The following is a 24,387-nucleotide window of genomic DNA, read 5'->3' on the forward strand; positions in this document are numbered from 1 at the left end:
AGTTTCTTCTATACTAACCAGGGCTAAAGGAACGTTAAAACTAGGTAAGAGGTGCAAAGATTAGGCTTAAGACAGTTGGAGAAGACAAAAGACACATTTCCTCTTCCAGAGCACTAGGATTTTATGATTTCCTAAGACAAATTTGTTTGTTTCCTCCATGTGGCAAAAGATGAAGAAAATGGCAAAGTAAAGATTTACAGTAAACCCACTTACCTACCATAATTTGAAAGTGCAAAATTCTGGCTAATTGAAAATTATATTAGCGAAAAGTCAGTGTATCTGTGTACACGAGTATCATTGTGCCAGTGTGTATATCTATGTGTACACATGTTTATGTATATATTTGTACATCTCCTTGCACAGATCCCAGTGTATAATCAGAAAAGAATACACAGTACTAAAAATACACTGAACATACTTCAATTCATTCAATAAACACTCATTAAAATATATTTATATTCAAGGTTCACATCATTGTGGCTTTGGCACCAAGTACAGCTCAAAGAGTGACACCATGTCCCAAAAGTCACTGTGCATAGGGCCTAGTCTCTGCCTTCTAAAAGTTTATGGTCTAATAGGGATCTGATTTAACACTGCTATCTCAGAACTTTCAGGATCTTCCAGGGACTGCATTATGATCATGACATACTGTAGATGTGAAGAAGTGTCAATGCAAACTTCAGGCTGAAAAAAATAAATGCAATAAACCAACTTCGTTTGTGTTTATTATTTACACACCATGTAAGCAAGCCCCAGGAGTAGATATCTTTGTAAGGAAGGAAGGGGTACCTTTAAAACCATAATTTCATCAGCACCATATTCCCCCACTTCAGTCCATCTCTGAAAACCTGTATCATATGCCACAATTTTCCATAAGAAAAGAGGGTTTCCTTATCTTACCAACCTTTATATTAACATTTGTTGCTTCTTTTTGTTTTGAAAATTATGATTCATATCCACAAAGTTCTCTTCTACACAAAGTTGACCTTTAAAATTGTAGTATTAAAACAACTTAAATGTTTCATAAAATGTCATGGCTATGTGACTTGCTTATAAAGGATGCAGGATTTTACAAGGAGGAATTAGAATTAAAATTAAGTTCTTTTACCAAATATATCTTCAACCTCTTTATTTATTTAAGTGTGAATAGGGGTCAACAGACTGTGATGTGGAGAACAGACACACTGGCATCTGTCCACAGGGATGCAATAAGGACTTACCAAAGAGTCCGTTCAGAATCTAAAATCCAGTGCTTACAAGGACTTAAACACAGATTAATTTCCTCCAAAACAGATCACTTAAAGTCTATTTCATATGTTTAGTTTCTTTTGGCTTGTACTACAGAATTCTTTTTGGACTGACCAGAAGATAGAACCAAATGCTTTTTAGGTTGTATGCTGGTTCGAATCTGTTACGTACCCCACAAAAGACTATGTTCTTTAATCTACTCTCGTGGGGGCAGACCTATTGCAGATGGGACCTTTTGATTAGATTATTTCCATGGAGATGTGAGTCTTAATTAGTTTTCTGGAGTCCTTAAGGGAGAAACTTAGAGAGACATTTTGGAGAGAAGCTAAGATATGTAATCCAGAGTCTGCACCTGGGAGAAGAAATGAGGACCCACAGGAAGCCAAGAGAAGCTAAGAGAGAGAGAAGCTGAGACATTTTGGAGAAAGCCACAGAAACCAGAAGCTGAACCTGGGAGAGAACCAGCAGACTCCAGCAATGTGCCTTCCCATGTGACAGAGGAATCCCAGATGCCACCAGCCTTTCTTCAGAGAAGGTATCTTCTTGTTGATGCCTTAAATGGGAAATTTTCATGGCCTTAGAACTGAAAATTTGTGAATTAATAACCCCCATTGTAAAAGCCAATCTATTTCTGGTATATTGCATTTCCAGCAGCTTCAGCAAACCAGAATAGGTTGGTAGAGGTGATCCCTAGGTGTAGACCAAACGTCTTCCTGCAGACAGTGTCTTAATTGAGCAGAGCCCTACAGGGCACCTCACAGACGCTCTGCCCTTGGACTGGCATACACTGCAGCTTTCATCTGTCCCGACACAAGCAATACAGAGGGGTAAATGGGAAGGAAAGAAGAAGGAAAAGGAGGACTCTTCTTCAAGTACAAAGTAATCAGCAGAAACATGACAGTCAAAAGGGACATTGTCGGTGTTGTGAAGTGATCCACAAAGCTGAATAAAGCAGAAGAGCCTTCCATGGCCCTCAAATGCTCTTTACACCTCCCCTGGCAGGTCCCTAAACAAGAGTAAGAATGAGCTCTGAGTGCTTGGATTTAAGACAGTCCCTCTTCTGGCTAGAGTTAAAAGGGAACCCTATGTACTCTGAGTAAGAATATCCTTCAAGCAGCAATTTGGTGGGAGTTCCAGAACCCTGGGTGCTCCAATATTCACACCACTCTTTCCCCAAACCACTTCCTATACTCATAGCCTTGGGAATATCAGGACTAATTTCATCATACCTTCTATCCCACCACGAGAAGCACTGGACTCCCAGGTCATCTCTCATTCCCCAAACTTTCATCACCATATGACCCCTTCCATTCCCTTTCCTGACCCTGTTTCCCACCACTTCTCATCTGTTTTCTGAAACTCACAAGGTCCCTATATCCTTGACCTCTTCACTGAATGCTCTCCCCATCTTCCTCCTGTTCTAACTGAAACCTAACTCTCTCCTGAGGATACTGCCACTCCCTTGGCAACTGACTTAAGTGATGACTCTTTTCTCCCCAAATTCCTTGAACTATAGGGCTTAGAGCTGGGGTAGGTGTCCTTACTGCTTCTTTTACCACATCCTGACCATTCACTCTCTTTTTCTCTTCTGTAAAAACCCTCTGCTTTGAACTGCACAAAATCAGACCCCCCAATCCTCCTCCTGTCCACACTCCCTTATGCTGGGAAGATCTAGGTTCCTAGCTCCCTTGCCCTCTCCATCTCTACTGTGACAATTCTAGGTGATTCAACATCAACACAGATGATCCTTTCCAACACTTTGCCTCTCAGTTCTTGTCCTCTGTCCTAACTCCAGGAACATATACTACCAATTCTCAAATGAAATTCTTCCATATTACTCTCTAGCTCTCATCACCTCCTCTTTTTCAGCTCCCTGCCCCTGGCACCTCAATTCCAGCAAATGTCTGCTCCTACTGAGACTGCAACCCATTAATCCTATCATTTTTCATTGTCCCTCACCCTCCCCATATCCAGCCTCAGCCTCTTTCACCAACTTAAATTCCAAGGTCAATTGTCATAACCACTCCCTACCATACTTCTCACCTGAACCTGCTCACTTGACAAAACCACAACACAGTTAACTACAATACTATACTTATTTGCCTCTAGACCCAATATTCTCACTCTAAATTCATGATCCAGAATCTCAAGTGGGCCCTTAACATTCCCATGCAATCAGCAAACTCCCCAAAAGTGTTGTCTCCAAATTTTCTCCTCCCATTCTCTCTTGAATCCACAGAGTCTTCATCTTTTTGGAAATGAAATGAACATTAAATAATGTCACCAGATATTGGACTAAAACAAATTAAATTCTAGAAAAATAAATTTTATATGAGATTGACTTCAGGTTTCTGAGGAAGTATATATGAACTGAGTTAGAATATGCATGCAAAGATTCCCCTTAGCACAAATTCTTATGATAAAACTAAAAGAAGAAAATGGATGGCAGAGTATATAAAAGATTTTAAGCCTACTAATTCCTTCAAAGGAACCTACTCCAATTCTTTAGACCATGGGCTCATACCCGATAGGCTCATAAGAATGACCATTAGCAGCAGACAGATTTGTTTTTTTTATTTTCTGAACCCAGAGAAAACTAAGACAATTCTAAACAAGTGCATTTTAGTGAAGAATTAATAAAATTACTAAAAACTCTAAAAAGCTTTCCTGACTATTGTTTGTGCATCAGGTCAAAAGGTTATGATTTCCCAATGTCAAAAAACAATTAGTATGATGCTGCTAGAGGAAAACATCCACATCAGAAAAAGAAAAGCTGGACAAAGGAATGACTAAGCACTGATTTTATTTGCAAGGCTGAAAAGTGACCTTTTCTTCTATAAAATTCATTCTCTTTCTTTCCAGAACTGCCAAGCAAGAATACTATTTTAGAGTCAGTGGCCACTGCTATCTGATTTAAACTACAGGTTTTTAGGATGTCTAATGAATTGCCAATGAATAAAATTGCTAGTTCTTTCTAAAAGTAAGTGCCCAAACTGGTAGCAACATTCAGTTAAATGGTACTGGAGGTCCAGAAAGTTGTGCCAAATCCCTCCTTCAGTGTGAAGCAATCACTGATGTTCCTTCTGTATTTGGATAACAACTCAAGGTAAGCACTCAGTTTGAATATACATGCTATCATAAAATCTTCTCTAGGCAGGTACTAATATATTCCACACTACAGAACTGTACAACTAGTTGATAACCTATTGTCTTAGAATTATTCCAGACTTTAAGCTCCTAGGAAACAAGGCCACGCCTCTGTATTCATATAATTTAGTGTCAGAGTGTGTATGTAGTTGAACTTAACAGATGCTCTATAAAAACAATGTCCAGTCCTTGCCACCCATTAATGTGCTGCCTTATTTAGATGATGTCACAAATACACTGTCAGGAGGGACAAGCATGTTTTAGATATTGTTATGACTTTTAACTATGAGATATGTTCTTTGTACAAATATTCAAAACACCCACCAAAATAGCTGGAAATAGACAGAAGTTAGAGAAGGAGGAGTAGAAACCTAACATGTTCAGAATGTATAGCTAGGTTGAACTTAAAATGTTTGGAAATAGATATGGGATGCGGGTAGCTTGTTAGTGGGAATATAAGGAATAGGGCTGTATTATAGTTGACTTTGGTTGAATGGGGTTGTTTCGAGTCATGTGTGTCACCAATTAGCACTACATATTTAAATAAGTACTTGCATGAACTGTACAAATATACGACACTGGTATAAAGAGTTAATAATAGAGCGGTATGTCGGGGTGGGGAATACCTACTGCATACTATGGGCTATCGTTAACAGTAATGCCTTAAAATTCTTTCGTCAACAGTAACTGGTGTGCCACACCAATAGCTGGGGTCAATAATAGGGGGAGAAGAGGGATATGGGGTATTTTGGGTTTTCTTTTATCGTGTCTATTTGATAATTTTCTTTTTGGAGTAATGAAAATGGTTGAAAATTAAGTGTGATGATTATTGCACAACTAAGTGATAATACTGTGAGATATTGATTGTATAATTTGGATGGAATATACGGTAAATGAATATACCTCAATAAAATCTGCAAAATATAAAAAAATAAAATCCTGAAAGGTTAGGGACAATTGAAAAAAAAAAACTTAAAACTTATGAAGAAATAAACTATCACAAGGTTAAAAGGAGCTCATAGAAAGGAAGCCAATAACTGCTCTAGAAGGAGGTAAGGTACTAAAACATTGTATACTGTTTCGTAAGTAGTAAGGAAAGAAAAATATAAAAGCTTTTCTTATTTTCAAAATGTAATTAGTAGCTCTTTCGGCCGTCTTTCCGTGCCGCCATGGTGCACATGAACGTCCTGGCTGATGCTCTCAAGAGCATCAACAATGCGGAGAAGAGAGGCAAACGCCAAGTTCTTATCAGGCCATGCTCCAAAGTCATTGTCTGCTTTGTAACTGTGATGATGAAGCATGGCTACATTGGTGAATTTGAAATCATTGATGATCAAAGAGCTGGGAAAATTGTTGTGAACCTCACAGGCAGGTTAAACAAGTGTGGAGTGATTAGTCCCAGATTTGATGTGCAACTCAAAGATCTAGAAAAATGGCAGAATAATCTGCTCCCATCCCATCAGTTTGGTTTCATTGTACTGACAACCTCAGCTGGCATTATGGACCATGAGGAAGCAAGACGAAAACACACAGGAGGAAAAATCCCGGGATTCTTTTCTTAGGGATGTAATACATACATGCAAATAAAATGCCTTTATGGACTTGGAAAAAAAAAAAATGTAATTAGTAAGAGTTTCATGGCCTGGCTAATCTGAGTGACCCAATGAGACTTAAGAACATCAAAGTACTTTATTGATGGATTCCCACAAAATTCAAAGGAATTAAAACATGGCAGCATAGAAATCTGGGTTTCAGGCCAAGTTCTGCTATGCAAGAGGCTAAATTAGCCTCGGACAAGTCACTTCCCTCCTCTACATTCACTATCCCCAGCTTAAACACTGCATTCTTACAAAAAGCCTTCCTGGATGCTAAGGCAATTTCCCATCACAGGCTTCTGTAACTCTCAGAACTTAAAGCTCTCATCAGATTTTTAATTACTTATTCAATGTTATTTTCTCCATTTGATGGGAAATGTCATACCTCTGTTTACCTCACATCCACTGCTCCTTGCATGGTACTGGCACAAAAGGGTTTAATTAATAAACAAATGGATGAATGAATGAAGAAATAATTTAATCAATAAATTGATAGATTAAATAAATGAGATGGTAAACCAGATGACTTCTATAGTGTGCTTAAATGCCACTGAATTAAGGGCATTTCTCTCTCTTGAATTCTAGAAATGCATGGGTCTAATTAGGTTAAAATATTTACAGATCACCTACTTTTGAATGGAGCCTTATGCTCAGTCTATAGGGAGATAAAGGGTGGCCAAGCATACATAAGAATTAGGTCTTGTTCCTGACTCTCAAAGAAATGGATCTGGCTAGAAAAGAAAAAAAAAAAAAAATGCATTAAACAACTAGGACAAAGGAATAGAAAAACTTTAATGAAAACAATGACTTCACCAATGTGATGGAGAACCAATGTGATGGAGAACTCTAAGTAAGAGTTGGATGGCTGTCTCCATTATCTGAATGAGAGTACACTACACAGGGAGGTAAACTGCCTCCTCTGTAGCCATATAACCAAATTCAAATGAGACCTGAGGAAACAACCTAGGGCCCTGCCATCTCTTCACCCCGAAGGGAAAAGAAAGCACCTTAAGTCAAAAGTCGGTCTCATGTTCTTGACATTGCAGACTCTTCACAGGGTTACAAGAGAGGGAAAGGTTAAGATTCAGCTCAGCAGATAAAGTCAGATATGGCCAAACGAATCCTAAAGCAGGCTGCAGAATTTGGACCCTTCCAGGAAAATGAAGGTCAATCCAGGGAGAACTAGGCAAGCTGAATGAAAATATAAGAATAGTAAGTGAATGAAGGGAAAGGGAATGAGTAAGACAGACTACAAAGAGAAGCTATTAATGCAATGAAACCCCCATAGTCTGAGCTACTGCTTTGTGCCTCCTACTGTAAAGGGGATGCACAGAATGCCAGAGAAGCACATGGCATGGCCCATGCCCATAGAGTCCTCACTGTCTTTGTCTCATCTGCGGAGACAAAACACATAACTGAGGGAAAAAATACAATAAGTAACAAAGCCTCATGTTCCCAGCTGAAATGTGTCCCCAAAGAGACAAGGCTAGGTAAACAGGGAAGCCTGGAGCAGAGCTATGAAATGTGGTTTGTCATTGGCACCTCGTGGCCTCTTTTTGAGCCTCTCAGTTTTCAGAAGCATTCCTCCCCCATCCCTTTCACCTGGCAAAGAGGACCTGTAGGCACAAGCGAGTATCCAAAGCACTTAGCATTCTATCCTTATAGCCAAACAACAAAAGACAGGAAAGGAACCCCAGACAGAAATATGTGGCAGAGAGAGTTCCTGGCAGCAGCAATTCTGATGGCAGAGCAGGGTGTGAGCTCCAGCCCCAGATGTGAAAGAAGAGTAAAATGCAAGTCCTTTTTCTTTCCTCAGCAGCATACCCTCAGAGGTGCTGTCAGTTCTTCCTAGGCAGGACCCTGCTCCCACTAGCTCTTCTGCTTAAATTCTGAGAGAACAGGGGTGAGCATTCAGGAGCAGAGAAAAAAATCTAATTAGCCCACAAGGTGGGAAATGGAGAAATTTACTTAAACATGAAGGAGGTGTAGGCCATCTGACCTCACACATGCCAGCAAAGCAGACACATATTAGAGTCACCGTGCATCTCTCCTTCCATTAACTTTTTTTTTCTTATTTTCTTATATTTTTTAATAATTTAACATTAATAGTTAAAATTCCAACTAATTCAAAGGCTGCATTTCTTGCTTCCTCCAACTATGAATATTTCTAATGGGAAAAGAGACACATATCTGAGGTCTTATTGCCCCCTCTTTAGAAGGATTAATAAGTAATTTTGTGCAATTCAGGCTTACACGTTATTGTTACCATCTCTTCTTTCTTCCACCCTAAAACACACCCAAACACAGGCACAACCGCCTCTCCATCAGTGCTCCTGGAGTGAAAAGGGGAAGGGGCTCCTGTTGCCAGCCTATAAAATCTCTCCATTCATAGAGACTACTCTAAATAACCTTTGTGATTATGAGACTAAAAAGTAATCTACCTTAACTCTTCTGTAAAAGAGGAAACTGGGAAGAATAATATATTTTGACGGATCCTATCACATCATGATTATTCCCATGCCATTCCACATATTTCCAACAAGAGCCTAAGGTAAAAACAGATGAAACTACAAAATTTTGAAAACTGATAAGGGTCCAATTAGCAATATAATGAATAATTGAAGAATGCAAAAGAATCCAAGCAGTTGTACTCAGTGTCCCTCACCAATATATATGAGCAAAAGAGACACAAAGTTAATTAAACGAGAACCACACATATATATGCAATAACCAGCCCATGCTAATAACCAATAGCCAACAGATTAAACTAGAAAACAATACAAGAGTCTAAGTTATTCTTACCTTCAGTAGGAAAAAGCTTTGAAAGCTATACGTGAGACACCAGGAAAATGCAGAAAAGAGAAAGGTAAGAGAAAGTGAGAAGAGACAGAATGAGATAGGTATTGAGAAGCCAGAATGTATAGACCTTTGAGATGCCAATTTATAGACCTAACATATAGCATAAATCATGTGAACAAGTAGAAAATGATTTTTTAAATAGGGTGAACAAAAGATACACTGATGTGTGTTCGGCTCGACAGTCAGAGAAGGGCAGAGCTGCCAGGAGAACATCATCGTTTGAGAAGGCTGACAGGTTCATTCATGCTAAGCATGCTATAATTGAGAATCAATATGGGGCAGAGTCTGCTTAAATAAACTCCAACTGTTTGTACAAGCTATCCTGTTAACATTGTGTTGCATTTTATTAAATAATATTTGGAATAAAAAGCCTGTTGGTTGGGCCTTGGAAAACTTTGTTTTAAAGAGGTATTCCTTATGATGTCAGCTATAACATTTGATCTTATAAATCTCAGTTTACCTGAAAGGAAACAAATGCTGAGAAAATGAATCAGTGCTCAAGGGTATATATATATCTTGAGTTGAAAAATTACTTTTTTGCATAATTTTTGAGTGGCTGCAAAAATTACTGTCAATTTCTGATATGAGCAGTGCAGGATGCCATGAGTGTCCATGAATATATATAATTTCCATAATCACTGGTAGAAGGGAGTGGAGAAAGGAGGATGCATCTTTAGATGCTTACTGATAGGGTTAGGGGTGCTGGGGTCCTATCAAAGAAAGGGGACATGATGAAAGAAGATATGAAAGTGGCAAGTAGAGATTGACTAATCAAGAACTGTGATAAAGACCAGCTCTGAAATTGGTCAATAATTATTGATGTTCAATAATTTAATCAGCAAGCACCTATGAGGAGCTGACATGCAGCATTTTGTGTTAGACAAGCAGAAAAGAGGACCCCAAATACCATGTGAAATGTGTCACCTCTCTTGATGCTCCCAAGCCTTCTATAAGGTAATTACTATAATTCCCATCTTACAAATAAGAAAATTGAGACTGAGAGATATTACAACATTTTGCTCAAAGTCACATTTCTAATACAGATACAGACAGGATAGAAATGCAGATCTATCAAGTTACCAAGATCTATCAGTGTTACCAAGCGGTCATTGAAAAGAAAAAAGGATATTCTATGCAGGGAGGAGAAAATGGAACCAAGGACCAGTTTGGGTAAAGGAAAGTTTTGCGTACAGAAAGAGTAAAAAGAATGTCAGGAAGGAAGTTGGAGTCAGACTGTGGACAACCTTTATGCCTAGTTAAGAAGCCTCTTATCCTACAGTCCCCTGGGAACCACAGAACTTGGGAAAAAAAGGGAAAGACATAAGAAAGCAGGCAACAGACTAAAGGACCCAAACAGGGTTAGAGAAAAGAGGGAAACGATGGAGGGACATTTGGAGAACCTCACTCCACAGGGAGTGGCCTGTGGCCGAAAAGGATTCAAGGATTCAGGACCCTGGGGTCTCTGTCTTCTTTCAGAATCTCTTAGAATTTCTCTATGCTCTGGAAAGAGGAGATGTCTTTACCACTGCCACAGAATCTCCATCTAGGGGTTGCAAATTAATTCCTAATTCTATGGATCAAATACATTTTGTTTTATTTTTGAAGGAAAAAAGTTTCATATGTACAAATTTGAGTTACACTATTTCTAATTAATACTGCAAGATTAGTGCTTCATTAAAATTAAAATTGAAGATTTTAATCTTCTGGTAACATGGTTATCTATATAGAAATCTTCCTGTTCAGAAGAAACATGGATATATGGTAAAATTAATCAGATACAATTCTATATTTTTCCCTACTCCTTCCCATTTTTGTTTAAATTCAACAGTAAAGATAGGGATTTCAAGGAGTAAGAAGAAGAGAAACTGGATCAAGTGATTCATCTCAGCTCTTTTCACCCTGGTAGTCATCCCTGAGTGAGAAAGCTGACCCTGATCACCCTTCAGTAACAAGCTACATTTTTCTCAACCACTAGTTGGAGACGCTCTGCTGAACCCTTTCTTTGTTGACTCCCTTTCATCAAAAGCTTCATGCTGTATTCCTCTAAGGAAATTCTGAGTCTCTGTAATGTGGTGCCACCATGATCTAGCCACTGGAGGAGGAGAATTCAGTGTTAGAGCCATAAATGAATTCAACCAAACAATGGGCTATTTGTGCTGCCATGGACCCTCCACTCACAGCTGTACGGGTCCAAATGGAGCCTGGACTGCCATTCTTACCTCAAATCATAAATAAGGACAGAGCTTTCTGCAATATCAGAATGCATCTCCTTCTAAAGTTACACTCAATCATTTGTTCAAATGAAACTGTAACTCTCCAAGGATGGGGGAAGCAAACAAAACCCACTATAAAACAGCTTTTAAATTCCACTTTGTAAGGCAGTAATCCCCCAAACGACAACATTTATACGGAATTTATTTTTAGAATAATAAGTCAAGTTATTTCCCTTTGTCACAACTGGAGTCTTCAAACCCAGCTGTTGAACAACACTTGTCAGAGATGTCAAAACATCTTTCAATATTTAGACAGTCACCTACCCATTATTCCTGTGGGATATATGGGTAGCTGAGAGAATCACATTTGACAGATGCAAAAAATGAGATATCCATATGGAAAATACAGCTTTCTATTTCCCAATTATCTAGCCCACTAGCAATTTCCCCACCACTCTGCACTAGGATGCTGCCAGTCTTCTCAAATGATAGAATGCATTCTTGCTTTTTCACAATTGCTACTGAACACGTAGGCTTTGTGAATAATCTTCCATTTCTTTATTATATACAAAACCCACAAATACTGTTTATATTGATTCCAGGAGTTAGGATTTCAGGGTCGCTATAGTAGAGAGGGGCCTCAGTTCTATTAGTCTACCGCCACCCACACCCCACCCCATCGCTCCCTTCTAGGAAAACGGACAAGATCACAGTCCTCACCGAAGCAAGTAGTCCTAGGCCACAGCTGTTTGGACCAGAAGAGGGCAACCGCATCCCTAAAATTGCCTGGTATAAGAGCTTTCACCAATAGGGACAACAGAACCTAACATATTCCTTTTCTTTTCTTGGAGCTTGATCTATTCAGATCATCAGTTAGGTTGTGGGGCCAAGTTGTGGGAGCAGAAGCAGAAAGACACCCAGAAAGAAGCCCAAATGGAAACGATGAGCCATGAAAATGGCCAAGAAAGAGAATATAAACCAACTAAGCACTATTAGTTCAGACACACCCAGGAGTTGCAATAGATGGGGAACAATATTCCTACTCCTGGGTTATATCCCATTTCCATGAGGTCTGGCCAGACCATGGCTCTCTCTCATCCTCAAAGTCCCCTGAGATTCTTCCCAGACTCACCACATGACTAGGATTCCATTTTCCTTTTTTCCCATGCATCCTTACTTAAACCTCCTGTTTTTTAAAGTAATTGAGTGAGCTTCTGTTCTGATGATCAAAACAGTTTACATGGGTCCCACAGCAAGATATCTGAAAGTGTTCCCTTTCTCTTTGCTAATTATAAAATGGTTCCAGATCTACCAACAAAACTTTCAACTTCACCAATATATGCAGCTATGGAGAAAGAAAGGAGAGAGCTGGCAAAGTCTATCTTTCTTGGATTGTCTTTAAATTGCTCACTGTTGCATTTTGTTCACCAGGGATATCCACTGCCACATGTAGATCACAGACTACTTTCAAGTAGATGTAGAAACTTTAGTTGCAGTGAGTCAAGATTGAAAACAGCATCTCGTGGGAGCCTTAGGAATCTCCCCACTCTCTCTGGCACTGAAAGGGCCCCCTTAAACTGCTGGGTTCATTTCAAGCCTCTGCAGCCAAGTCTTGCCATAGAAGAATGTGATTCTTCTTGTCCCAATGGAACAAAATCAGCTCCCAATAGCAACACTGGCATTGGGATAACTGGCTGCTTCAAGCTACATGTCAGAAATTAATGAACCTGCACCTTGGAGCACATGTACCTTTCCTAACCGAATCACTCCTCCCTCCCAAACAAGACAATAAACTCATCTCTCTAGCAGTCAGTGATTCTCAATATCAGGCCTTTGGAAATGTGGGGAGACACCTTTAGTTGACACAATGACCTGGTTAGACTAGTATGGACATTTCTGACTAGGGATGCTAAACATCCCACAGTTGATAGGGAAGTTCCATCCAATAGGATGACGAATCATCCTATTGAAATGCCAAAGTACCCTCCTTGAGAAACTTGGGTCCTCCTCCAATAGTTTGGTGGCAAAAGAGGATGAGAAAGGCAAATTGAAGAGGGGAGTAAGGGAACAAGCAATGTACCCCATTAGAAGTGAAGTAGTAGAGTTAAGGCTGTCCAGAGACCAATGTAATCGCCCATTCACCTTCTTCCCCCTTTTCTTCTCAATAACACTAACAGCACACAAAATCTTCATTCTCTCATCCCCTCTCCCATGCAAAACAATCTTGGGCTCAGTTAGCTTTCAATTACATCTTTTAAAACTTGAGTCTTTACTTTCACATTATTTGTTCTAATTATGATAATTTCTTAGCGACTAATATTGATAATATTAATAGATAATATCAACTGAAAATTCTTACATGTTGCTAAAAGGCTTAATTACTAAATCTGTGCTGTGATAAGACTGTTGGAAAATATACTTGAGACTAATTCTTCAGGGGATAACTCCTCAGAGGTTAAGCATGTGAATTAATACCCTCTTAAGAAACACTTTTATGAGCTATGCTGGAGGAAGGGAAGAAGCAGAGGTAAAAATTCTCTTGCCGCCTCTTTCAGGCTCTTCGTAAAGCTCTAGCAGTATCAAAAGAGACAACCTGCACAAACAAGCTTCACCACCGAGGGTCAGGGCATGGAAAAGACCAAATGCAAAAAGACAGCTCAGCAGCCTTAGAGTAAAGGGCAAATATTTTAGAAGAACTGCACTAAATTATTTCAGAAAAACAGACCCATGGCACTTTCTGTACCAAGCAGGTGCCACAGCAAGTTGAAAAGTTCAGTAAGATACACTCACAGACAGACTGAAAATCTCCCCAGGGTGGAGAAGTCCCAAACTCAATTCTGTTTTAAGTGAGCTGAGGTCTTATTTTAACGAGAGCATACCATCACTACAAGTATGGATTTCTGACTCATTCAAGTAAAAATGGACCCTTACAGGTTAAAGCAGTATTGTCCAACAAAACTTTCTGCAATAATGGATATATTTTGTATCTGCACTGTCAGTATAGTAGCTGATAACCATATGTGGCTACTGACCACTTAAAATGTGGCTAGAGCAAATAAAGAACTGAATATTTTATTTTAAGTTAATTAATTTAAATATAAATGCCACATGTGGCTAGGCGTTGCATTGGACAATGCAGGTAAAGTTTTAGACCATGATTTGGGAAAATGATTGAAGAGGTTATCACAAGACAATCTTATATATCTACTGACCACCTGGGAAAATACTTTTTTAATACTCCAACACACACCTCAATACACACAGAGACAATTTCACTGTCTCAGATACCACTAGACCAGTGTCTCAAATCTTAGCATTCATCAGAGTCACCTGGAGATCTTGTTAAAATGGTAGATTATTGGGTCCCACTCCCAGAGATTCTGATTCAGTAGGTCTGGGGTGAAGCCCAATAATTAACATTTTTAACAAGTCCCAGGTAATGCTGATGATGCTGTTCCAGTAGCCATTGTAACATTAGAATAAAAAATGTCAACATTCAACACCAGCTTCTCTACCAAATGGAGCTTCCTGCACTTGTCACCTTTTAGCTACCCAGAAGTGCCTCTTTATTCAAGACACCCAGAGTCCTCAGACATTCTTATAAGTTTTGCTTAACACCTAGTACTATAAATGAACGACAGAATGTAAACAAACACAGCTAACTAAGATGGCTTCTCCACACATTAGATCCAAGATGGAGCACATCTGTTGTAAGCTTTGTGTGTCTAATAATTGCAGGGACCAGAAACACAGCAAGGGTAAACTCACACCTACCAGGACAGTTTAAATCTAATCCCTGCACTGGCCCTGTCTTAGAGTGGAATCTATGCTTTCTATTAAAAACATGTAGATTACTTCAGGTCTTGGTCAGGGTTATAGCCTCTTTCACCATTCCAAAACAGAGAACTAGAAGACTATCCAAAGCATATACATGACATATTAAAACATTTACTTATCACTCAAAGGCACATACTGTAGACAATTCCTTTACATACTCCAAAGAAAAGAGGAAATAGAAATGTAAAGGCTATAGAATAAAAAAAGATTTCACCAAACATTTTCCAGTCTTCATTGCATTACCTACAACAAAAACTGTTTTGGATTAGCAGTCATTTGCGGGTTACTTCCTTATGTCCTTTGTTCTAATTGTACATGAGTCACTTTAACATTAAGAGATTACTCCATCAAATGCAATTTCCTTGACTGCTCTTCTGAATAGTCTCCTTTCTGCCTCCTTTGCTCTTCCTTTTCTTAATTTTTCAAAAGAAAGCCTGTATCCAGAATCTATTGTCATAATGAATTAGGACACAATGCCATCAAATAAATTCAGATTTCAGTACTGTTCATCATTTCCCACATCCTTCTCCCAACTCCCACAGCTCCTCAGTTACTGCCATCACAAGGATTAAGTGCGATCGTTGGGTCCTGGAAATTTTAGGACACAGGTGTTGTTTCTTGGCATTTATAGAGTTCCTGACTTGTCACACAGTACTACATACACTACTTCCTTAGACTATTGAGTTATTAATGCTGTGTCTATTTTACAGGTAGGGAAATTGAGGCACAATGAGGTTAATATAATTAAAATACAGTCCCAGAGAAACTCCAAGAATGATTAAGTTATTTTATTTCCTCCTCTAGTGGTTCCCAACTGGGGCAATTTTGTCCCCCAGGGATACCTGCCAATGGCTGTGGACATTTCTGACTGTCACAATTAGGGGGAAAGTGCTACTGGTGCTACTGGCATCTTGTGGATGGAGGCCAAGAATGTTGTAAACATTCTATTATGCATAGGGCAATCCTCACAACAAAGAACTGTCTAGCCCAAAATGTCCCACAGTACTGAGTTTAAGAAACCCTGGTCTACTGTTATCTCTATCATTACTTTCTTTGGCCCCTAATCAATAATTACAGATTGGCACCCTCTACAATGTGATCACTTTATAGTATTTACATGGAAACATGCCAATCAAGTGCTATTTCTGGCATCTATACAACTTAGTTACTTTTAAATAGAGGATATAGGAGAGGCACAGAGGAAAATGAGGAAAGTTAGCTAGCAAAGGCTGGTTCCTTTCCTTTAACAAGAAAACTTAGCAAACCCCAGCTCCTTTCATTAGCAACCTCCAGGCCCTAGGCTATGGGTCTGTGTCTGGCTGCCTACCTGGACTCTTCAATTGCTGACGTGCTTTGCAGCTGCCTTTTCCTGGCTTTGCTTATCTCCATGCATGTGCATCACTCCAGAGCAGTAATGATGTACATTTATGGGAATCTCCAGAGATCTACAGCCCCTGTCTATTTTGTTCAGTAAATTGTGCTCATTACTGAGCTATGTGAGGCACCTAAGGACATGAGACTTACTGGTTGTCCACTGCCTGAGCCTGGGAAATGGGACATTATCTGGCAAGGGCTCCAAAGATACAACTGAGCTGCTTAAAACAAAGTTCCAACCTGTCTTTCAGCTTAATGCATTTTTTGTACCTCCTGTACCTCTTTCTTAACCATCATTAGCTCTGCTTAGATTTTTATTAATTGTAATTTCCTCTTCAAGAACTCTGGTCTTAATTCAAGCTCTATAAACTGGGGAGCTCAGAAAGAGACATAGTGTCCTTTCTACCTCTCCTTCCACGACCACCACATGGACTCTGAGAAGAAGACACCAAACAGTGAATTTCTCCTTCTGGCCTCATACATCTTCAGCAAAAATGAAAATTCAAAACCAACTCTGGTTAGAAAGTTCCCAGTGCTGATATGAATTACACTAGAGTCTGCAAGTAGATGAAGAGTAAAAAGACATGTGACTGTCAGTAACACTGGCTAAAATAAAATGGAACTGGCATAACCATGTGCTTTGCCAAAGCTATTATTACTAAACCTGGATCTTCAACTCTCTGGCAATCTGTTTTCTTCCTGAAAAAAAGTGATTAATGAAGGAAAAGTCAAGGAAAGTGATCCCTAGAGGAGGAGGAAGGTGGACAAGGGGAACGGAAGCCAGCAGAGCCAACAAAATTTTATGGCTACAGAAAAAAGCAATCAGGCCCAGTTATATTCCCATAGTATATCTTAGGAAGGTCCAACAACCCCTCCTTTATCCTAGCAAAACCACATCTTAATATAAACTCAGTAGTAATTCCTATGTTGACATATTTCCATGCACAGAATGGATTTCATCCCATCACCTTAGTAATGGTTTTCTCTTCATAATTGCTGATTTGCATGGTGTTTCTAGCTGACTCAGAAGGCTTTGGGAGCCTTTCACAGACAGGGTACCCCAGTGCACTGACATCAGGAGGCTTGTAAGACAAGAGCCTCCGCGACTTGGTAAAGCCAGAAAAACAATGGCAGAGACTGCCTTTGTCTTACCCTGGAGTAGAGGGTGTGGCAGCCTTCAAACACACTTACATCCTTGCGACCCATTGGCTTTTCTGCTTTTCACCACTCACTCACTTCTGCATGCTGGACCACCACTGATCAATCACCAACTGCCAAAGACAAAAAGTGCATAAATAAGCATTAGGCCAAAGGTCCCACAACTTCAAGTCCCAAGTCACTGCTCGAGTATACTTGTTAGGGTCGGCTAAATGCTTAACAGATAGATCAAAACACATATAATGGCTCAAGCCCAATAAAAGTTTATTTCTGACTGTCGTATGCATAGTGGAGAGATGAGCAGGTCAGTAAGTGGGGTGGCCCACCCTGATGCAGTGATCCAGGGGCACAGGCTGATAATAGTTCTGACATTTTCAAACACAGTTTCCAAGGTTGCCTGGGGGTTATCGCCATTCCAGCCAGCTAGGAGTAGAAAGCAACATGGAAGAGCTCAAAGGGAGTTCTTTCTCTTTTCATATTTTTTTCCTAGGAATGATTCACAACCCTTCCCACTTCCACTCGCATTCTGTTGGCTAACTCAGTCACATGGCCACACCAACCCCATGGGCTACTGAGCAGCTGGTAGTCCCTGTCCTACAAGGCTGACTCCAGCCCAAACAAGAATAGAAGATTAAGTTTAGAATGGAGCATCCTGAGTAGACAATAGCACAGTAACCTTGACTTAGTTATGTAAAACCTCAGCGTCTCAGCTTCCTCATCTGTAAAATACCCTGTCTCCTTTACAAGGTCAATGTGAGACTCAAAAAGAAGACAAAGTGGCACCTGAGCATCTTGACAAAATACAGATTCTGATTCAGCAGGTCAGGTGTGAGGCCTGAGACTATGCTTTTCTAACAAGCTCCCAGGTGATATCAATTCTGCTGTCCTCTGATCACATTTTGGGTAGAAAAGAGATGCAGAGTTAGAGAATATTTTTGTAAACCACAAAGTGATTTGCAGACACACAAATTTATTATCCTGCTACCAACTTTCATGATTATAAATGAATTCCCAGCTAACCAGCATTTTTATGACATGTTTAGTCTGGGTACTGGTAGAATTCCATAAAATCACAGGATTTTGGAACCAGAAAGAATCTTAGTGGTTACTGCCCTCTCCCCTTATTTTCCAGACAAGGAACAAATTCAGAGAAGAAAATGATGCTCTCCAAATCTCACACTAACTCAGTAGTGTGGTGGATTAGAACACAGAAATCAGCTGTTTTTCCGTCTTTACATAAGCACGATTGAAACTTTCTAAAGAAGAAAAGATGTTCTTATTGTTCCACTAAAACAAGAACTCATATTACTCCAGCCTGTACCCAAAAAGGTACTAGACAGTGGCATTCACCAGCACAGATCACCATGATACTAAATATAAGCAAGGTGTCACAGGATACATGTTAAGGGATTGTCAAGCAAATTTTCTAGAAAATGCAGTGATTTCCCCCAGTTATGTCCTGCAAATCCGAAATGTGACTTGAACACAAATTAACTTCTACAGATTTGGCAAAAACAAGAAATTCTGTTTCCAATATATACAAACTCTGAGTCACTCCTATCTGGGATAATTAAAAAAAGAGGCAAATTGAGATTGCAAATATAAAAGGGAAATAAAATAATTAGCTGAGGGAAAGCAGTGGTTTCCATGGTTAACCCTGGGGACAAATAAAGGAACCTAAAGATTTTTCTTATCCTTGCATATAAATTTTGCATCTCTGCCTAGCAGCTCATAAAACATAAGATGTAGGACCTCAGAAGTGAAAGGCAGGAGTCAAAAACTCCAAGTCATAAATCCGAAAGGTAATGAATATTTGGAAACCAAAGCAGATTGGGGGAGAGGGATCTCTTTCCATGCATGTCATCTCCAATTTTAAAGCAATGTGAATTTGCAAGTACTCTGGTGACATTAGGAGAGAGTACTTACTGAGCAAGGAATGATAAATTGAAATCAATACTTTTATACCCATTATTAATTTAGATGGGTAAAATGTCATTATTAGCATCTTCATTTAGTGAGCAATTTTAAACATTTTAATAAAGGTAAAGACATTCCTAAAACTTTCATAGTTCCATAGGTTCACTCCTGTACTCTGCCCCCCAACCCTCTTTCACCATAATGTCTTTAGCTACTCAATCAAGAATTCTCCCATCCTGGGGATTTTCTCTAGAATTCTTACCCTTTTGTTTGTGCCATGGACCACTTTGGCAGTCTGTTGAAGCCTAAGGACCCCCTTTTCAGAATAATGTGTTAAATGTGTAAGATAAAATACATAAGATTACAAAGGCAGGTGACAATACTGAAATACTCTTCTATCCACAGAGCCCTTGGTGATTCCATGAAGCCAAGGTAAGAAAGAACTCTTTTAGGATAATGAAAGTTTTTTCTTACAGGAAACAGATGGTATGCAAAAAAGTTTAAAAAACCAAAAAAATGCACAGTAAAAAACCCTGTTCAAGATCAGTCAGTGAAGAAAGGATGAGCTTCAAAGAGAAGCCTGACATAGAATTTCTGCCCAAACTCGACACTATTCATGCTGTGACATTAAAATCCTACAATGAGGAATCACATTCAGAATATTTTTTGGCCCCAGCTCTACAGACACAGCATATTCTATGTCCTGATGGCAGCTGAAGAGAGGCAGCATTAAGGAAGAGAAGACTGACATCAGTCTAGAGCTTGGGCCTCAGCCCCTACCTAGTTCTCTGCCACTAACTAGCTCTTTTATCTTGGTCAAGTCACTCAGCTTCTGAGTTAAAATTTCCTATCTATAAAATGAGAAGTCCCTTCCAACTCTGAACTAGTATAATTCTACGATAATCCATAACTATTTCTCTGGGCAGATACGTTAGCGAGACTTGAAATTTCTTTTTGATCGAGGTTCACAATGTGAAAATACCTTCTAAATGAGAATTTTCCAGAGGCTTCAAAATACCTTATGAGAATCACTTAACCATAGAATTTTAGATTTGGAAGGGATTTTAAGAAACACCTGCCACCTCACCAATTCCAGTGGACAAAGAATATCTATCTCAAAGAATAGCCCATCTAGTTATTTCAAAAGAGGAGAATGGATGAATAAACCCTGGTTAATAAAGTCAACAAAACCAAAGTTCAAATTTTTGGTTGCCAATACAAACCTGAAAGGACAGCATGACCTAAGAAAATCTAAAAATACTTGTTAGGAACTTTCTAGTTTTAGAAGACACTGATTCAGAATAAATTTGATCTGGGCCAGCCCTCAGATCTAGTGACTAGTTAACCAGCATTATTTTTTACTAATACATTCATCACTATTTTCAGAGCATAAAATTACTGGATATTAATCAGGTTTACAAGTCACATGTGAATTTCAAAAGTCCCACCCATGTGTGCAGACTAGCTTTACAGGCAAAGTATTAGAAAATATGAAGTTGTGGAGGATTGTGATTGAATCATGATTTCAACCTCATGTTCAACTAACCAACATGTATGAAAAGTACTTTCAAAATCTGTGGTATGATGCTTAATTGTCAGTTTATCCTTTGCCTTCTTCCCTACTACACACACAAATACACACTCTCACACCAACAAAGTAACCACAAGACATTATTCCTACCTTATATAAACATTCTGGCTTTCTGAACTATTTTCTTTGAGATTTCTCTCTGATTGAGAGCTGACACAGCCTTTCAAAATCTCTAGACTAGACGCTACACACTGCTGATTTGCTAGCTCCATATTTTATCTCCTCCAGGAATTCCCAGAGACAGTAGCACCATCTACTGGTAGGGAGGGCACACCTTGTTTTCTAGAAACCTGTGTGTGACAGGAATCAAGGAACGGAAAGAAGACAGCCTAGATTTCTGTCTTTCTGAGCCTTTCTTTTCTAGAGCACACTAAAAACACAGCTGATGCTTACTGGAGACATGTCATATCCATAGAAGCCTCCGCTATGTGAATGGCAGGTCCCCTGCAAGCCATATAAAGAAAGCCAGGCTGGCCAATAGCGAGGCAGTTCTGCCTGGAAAAGCTTCTTCAAAGCTCCAAACACAAGCACCAGAGGCTCACCGAATTAAACATTTCCTGGCTCTTTATTTTCCCCCCAGTGCTTGGGTATCAGATGATCTCACCTCTTGCCCCCACCCATGGCAATGTTATCCAACTCTATCTTGCAGCTTTTGTCCTTAGGAAGGTGCTCGGACCCCTTGCAACATGAAGGTTCTTTTATTTATACAACGTGACACAGATCATCCTCAAAGGACACTACTGCTTAGGTATGCAGGTTGGACACTAATCTCTTTCAAATGCTCTCCATCCTCCCAGCCCCTGACCCAGGGGACAGAAACGATAGAAAGAAAATGGTTTTGTTGTTGCTTTGAAAACAATACTAGTGGACTTTTATTGAAACAGAAAATAAAACGTTGTCCTGTAGGTCACTGAGGTACCTTGCTTCCCTCAAGATGCACTAAGCTTGCCAATCTTCCTGTTTTCCCTTGCTTAATCTATTCAGTGTTTCTCAACCTTTTCAAAACTCCTGCCTCCCTTCCACAGCCTAAACATAAAGACAGCACACCCTTTGTGTGGTTTATGTAACAAAAATGACATTTTTTCTCTAGATGTAAAAGTATATACTTTTCAAACTGTACCATCTACCCCACCCTCAGATTCCTTCCTTCCACATACCACCATCACAGACCAGCTAAAAAAAAACTGACAAATTTTTAAATTATTCCCACTAATTTGCTTTGTGTTCCAATCTACCAGATGACAATCTTTATCTCACTTTACTAAGAACATTTGTTATGTCCCCAACCAGCTAAGTAGCAACTTCTCTCTTCTTTTCATTTACCCAAAGTTGAATTGGTTCAGCTGAAAAAGGTGAGTTCTGATGCCCCTAACAAATTTAAATACTTCCTCTTCAATTTGTTTTAACTTGCCAAACAAACTGATTTCCTAGCAAGTATACTGTTTGAAAATCAGACTGTTTCCTAAAATGTAACTCTGTAGGGAAAGACAAGAATAAAAAAGAGCTTTGAAATGGTATCAGGATGTTTCCAAGGAATGAGGTAAAGAGAAATCCTTGTCTATTTCATACCAGAATAAGTTCTGAATGGATTACATGAAAACTCGAGAATACAGTAAAATATTTCCAATAGAAACTAGAACCTTTTCTTAAAGAGTAGACTACCAGGTACATCCAACAAACTAACAAATTAACCAGTGGACTTTCTATGTTTCACTCTAAGGATGTACAGCATGCTCTTGCTATTGTAGATCTGGAGAAAAGGAAAGAGAGAGGCAGGGGATACCTTGCAGTTTTAACCTGCTCTTAAGCTCCTGCATATATTCTCCTCCTTTGAAAGTATGACTTAATGGAGACACCCTCCCCCTCCACACACTCTTCTGGCAGCCAAATTGTCTTCTTTAACGCATGCTTTTCAAAGAATTAAGGGGGTCTGAATAGCTTTAATCTAAACCCTTCCTTTTCTCTCCCTACAGTCCATTAATCTACAGAAAAAAAGTTAATAACCCACGTGGGCAGCCCCAGCAAAAACTCAGTTTACAGAGATTACCACCCCCAGATCCTCCCCCTCCCTCAACACCCCAAAAGAACTGTCTTCTTGAAGAAAAATCTCAGAGTGATGAGCTGGTCTGCAGTTCACTGCAGTCATTTCCCTCTTCACAATTTACCAGTCATCAGCTTCACTGTATCTGTAATTCTTTTTTGTAGCCACTCATTTAGACCTGCTGCACCAGTGCCCAACTGCTTAAAAAAAAATTTTTTTTTAAGCTCTTAATGAATCTCTGGATTCCGTCAGCAAGCTCAAAGGGTTCAATTTTCGTGAAACTCTGGGGCGAGAGCTCACTTGCAGGTCCAGCGGGTAGGGAAGCCTCTTCCGGGCAGTACCCGGGCTTGGTCCCACCGGTCATGCCCTCCCGCCCCCACCCGCACCAAGGCAGGAAGCCTCTTCTGCACCTAAACGCTTGGAATTCGGCTTCGCTCGCAGCTGCCGGATTACTTTGGGTCCAAAGGCTCCAGAGGTTCGAGTTCCACGGGCTTGGTCTAAGTGACACTACATTTTATTTTCCTTCTCCCATGTGACAGGTCCCGCCGCATTAAAGCCACCTTCTCTTCGGCCCCAGACCGGGTCCAGCGCCCGTGACGCCCCCGCCCCACTACCCGCACCCTTCACCTGGGGAGGGGGCCGATTCCAGCATCCCTCCGGGCGGGAAACAAAGACAGAAGCGAGGCTGCCAGGTGGGCAATTCCCTAAGGGCGGACCTGCCACCGCGGTGAGGAGGATGGGGAGGTGCATAAGGGGATGGGGAAGGGCAAACCGAGGCACCGAGGGAAGTGGCTGAGCCTGGGTCTGCATCATCTTTCGAAGCGGGTTCTCCGAGCCGGCGGACTCCAAATCTTCCCCTGCCCCGTCTAGCCCCAGCCCCTCCCCACCCGGCTGTCCGGACCCGGCCGCAGAGAAGCAGGTGGGGACCGCCCTGAGGCACCGCTTACCTCCGGAGAAACGCTCGAGCTCCTTCCGACGGCTGGGGAGAAAGCCTCACCGCTCGCGCACGCGCACTCGTGCTCTCGCGCCTTCGCCCCTCCGGCCACCGCGCGCTCCCCGCCGACAAGGCTCTGCCCCGCCCCGCCCCTGTCCGTCAGCGCCCGCAAGAGCCAATCCAGTAGCAGGGGATGCCCAGCGCCAGCCACGTGGCTGCGCCAGCCAATCACCGACATGTCCTCGGCAGCTCTGACTCCGATGTCCCTGGGGGTTCGGTTGCTACTGCGCTGAGGGAAGCAAGGTGGGTCCAAAGGGCTGAGTCTCCGTTTTCGGGGGCTGAAGGGCGCTTGATTGATGGATTACCAGATCAGTTAATTTCTCAAATTCTAATATGTATAGGTAATCCCTGGTTGGCTTGTTAAAATGCAAATTCTGACCCAGTAACTCAGGAGTGAACATCTGAGATTGTGC

The 24,387-nt window shown here is 40.4% G+C and overlaps 2 protein-coding genes across 6 annotated transcripts in view; one reads left to right on the forward strand and one right to left on the reverse strand.

The window, feature by feature from the left end:
• The window catches only part of TMEM108 (transmembrane protein 108), a 433,516-nt gene extending 409,467 nt beyond the window's left edge, over positions 1–24,049 (reverse strand). For 4 of the 5 annotated variants that reach the window (XM_037844713.1, XM_037844705.1, XM_037844717.1 and 1 more), the window contains exons 1-2: positions 23,928–24,049; positions 17,426–17,544 (exon numbers count right to left, since the gene is read on the reverse strand). The gene's annotated coding sequence lies outside the window, so the exon portion shown is untranslated. The remainder of the gene's footprint in view (positions 1–17,425; positions 17,545–23,927) is intronic. The other variant, XM_037844721.1, reaches the window with a different exon arrangement.
• On the forward strand, positions 5,553–5,997 carry LOC119540791 (40S ribosomal protein S15a-like). Its single transcript, XM_037844735.1, has one exon. It carries the CDS (start codon positions 5,565–5,567, stop codon positions 5,955–5,957), a length of 393 nt encoding a protein of 130 aa, XP_037700663.1. The 5' UTR covers positions 5,553–5,564; the 3' UTR covers positions 5,958–5,997.
• Positions 24,050–24,387: the final 338 nt, after the last annotated feature.

This window comes from Choloepus didactylus, chromosome 1 (assembly GCF_015220235.1).
Source record: "Choloepus didactylus isolate mChoDid1 chromosome 1, mChoDid1.pri, whole genome shotgun sequence".
Lineage (NCBI taxonomy): Eukaryota > Metazoa > Chordata > Mammalia > Pilosa > Megalonychidae > Choloepus > Choloepus didactylus.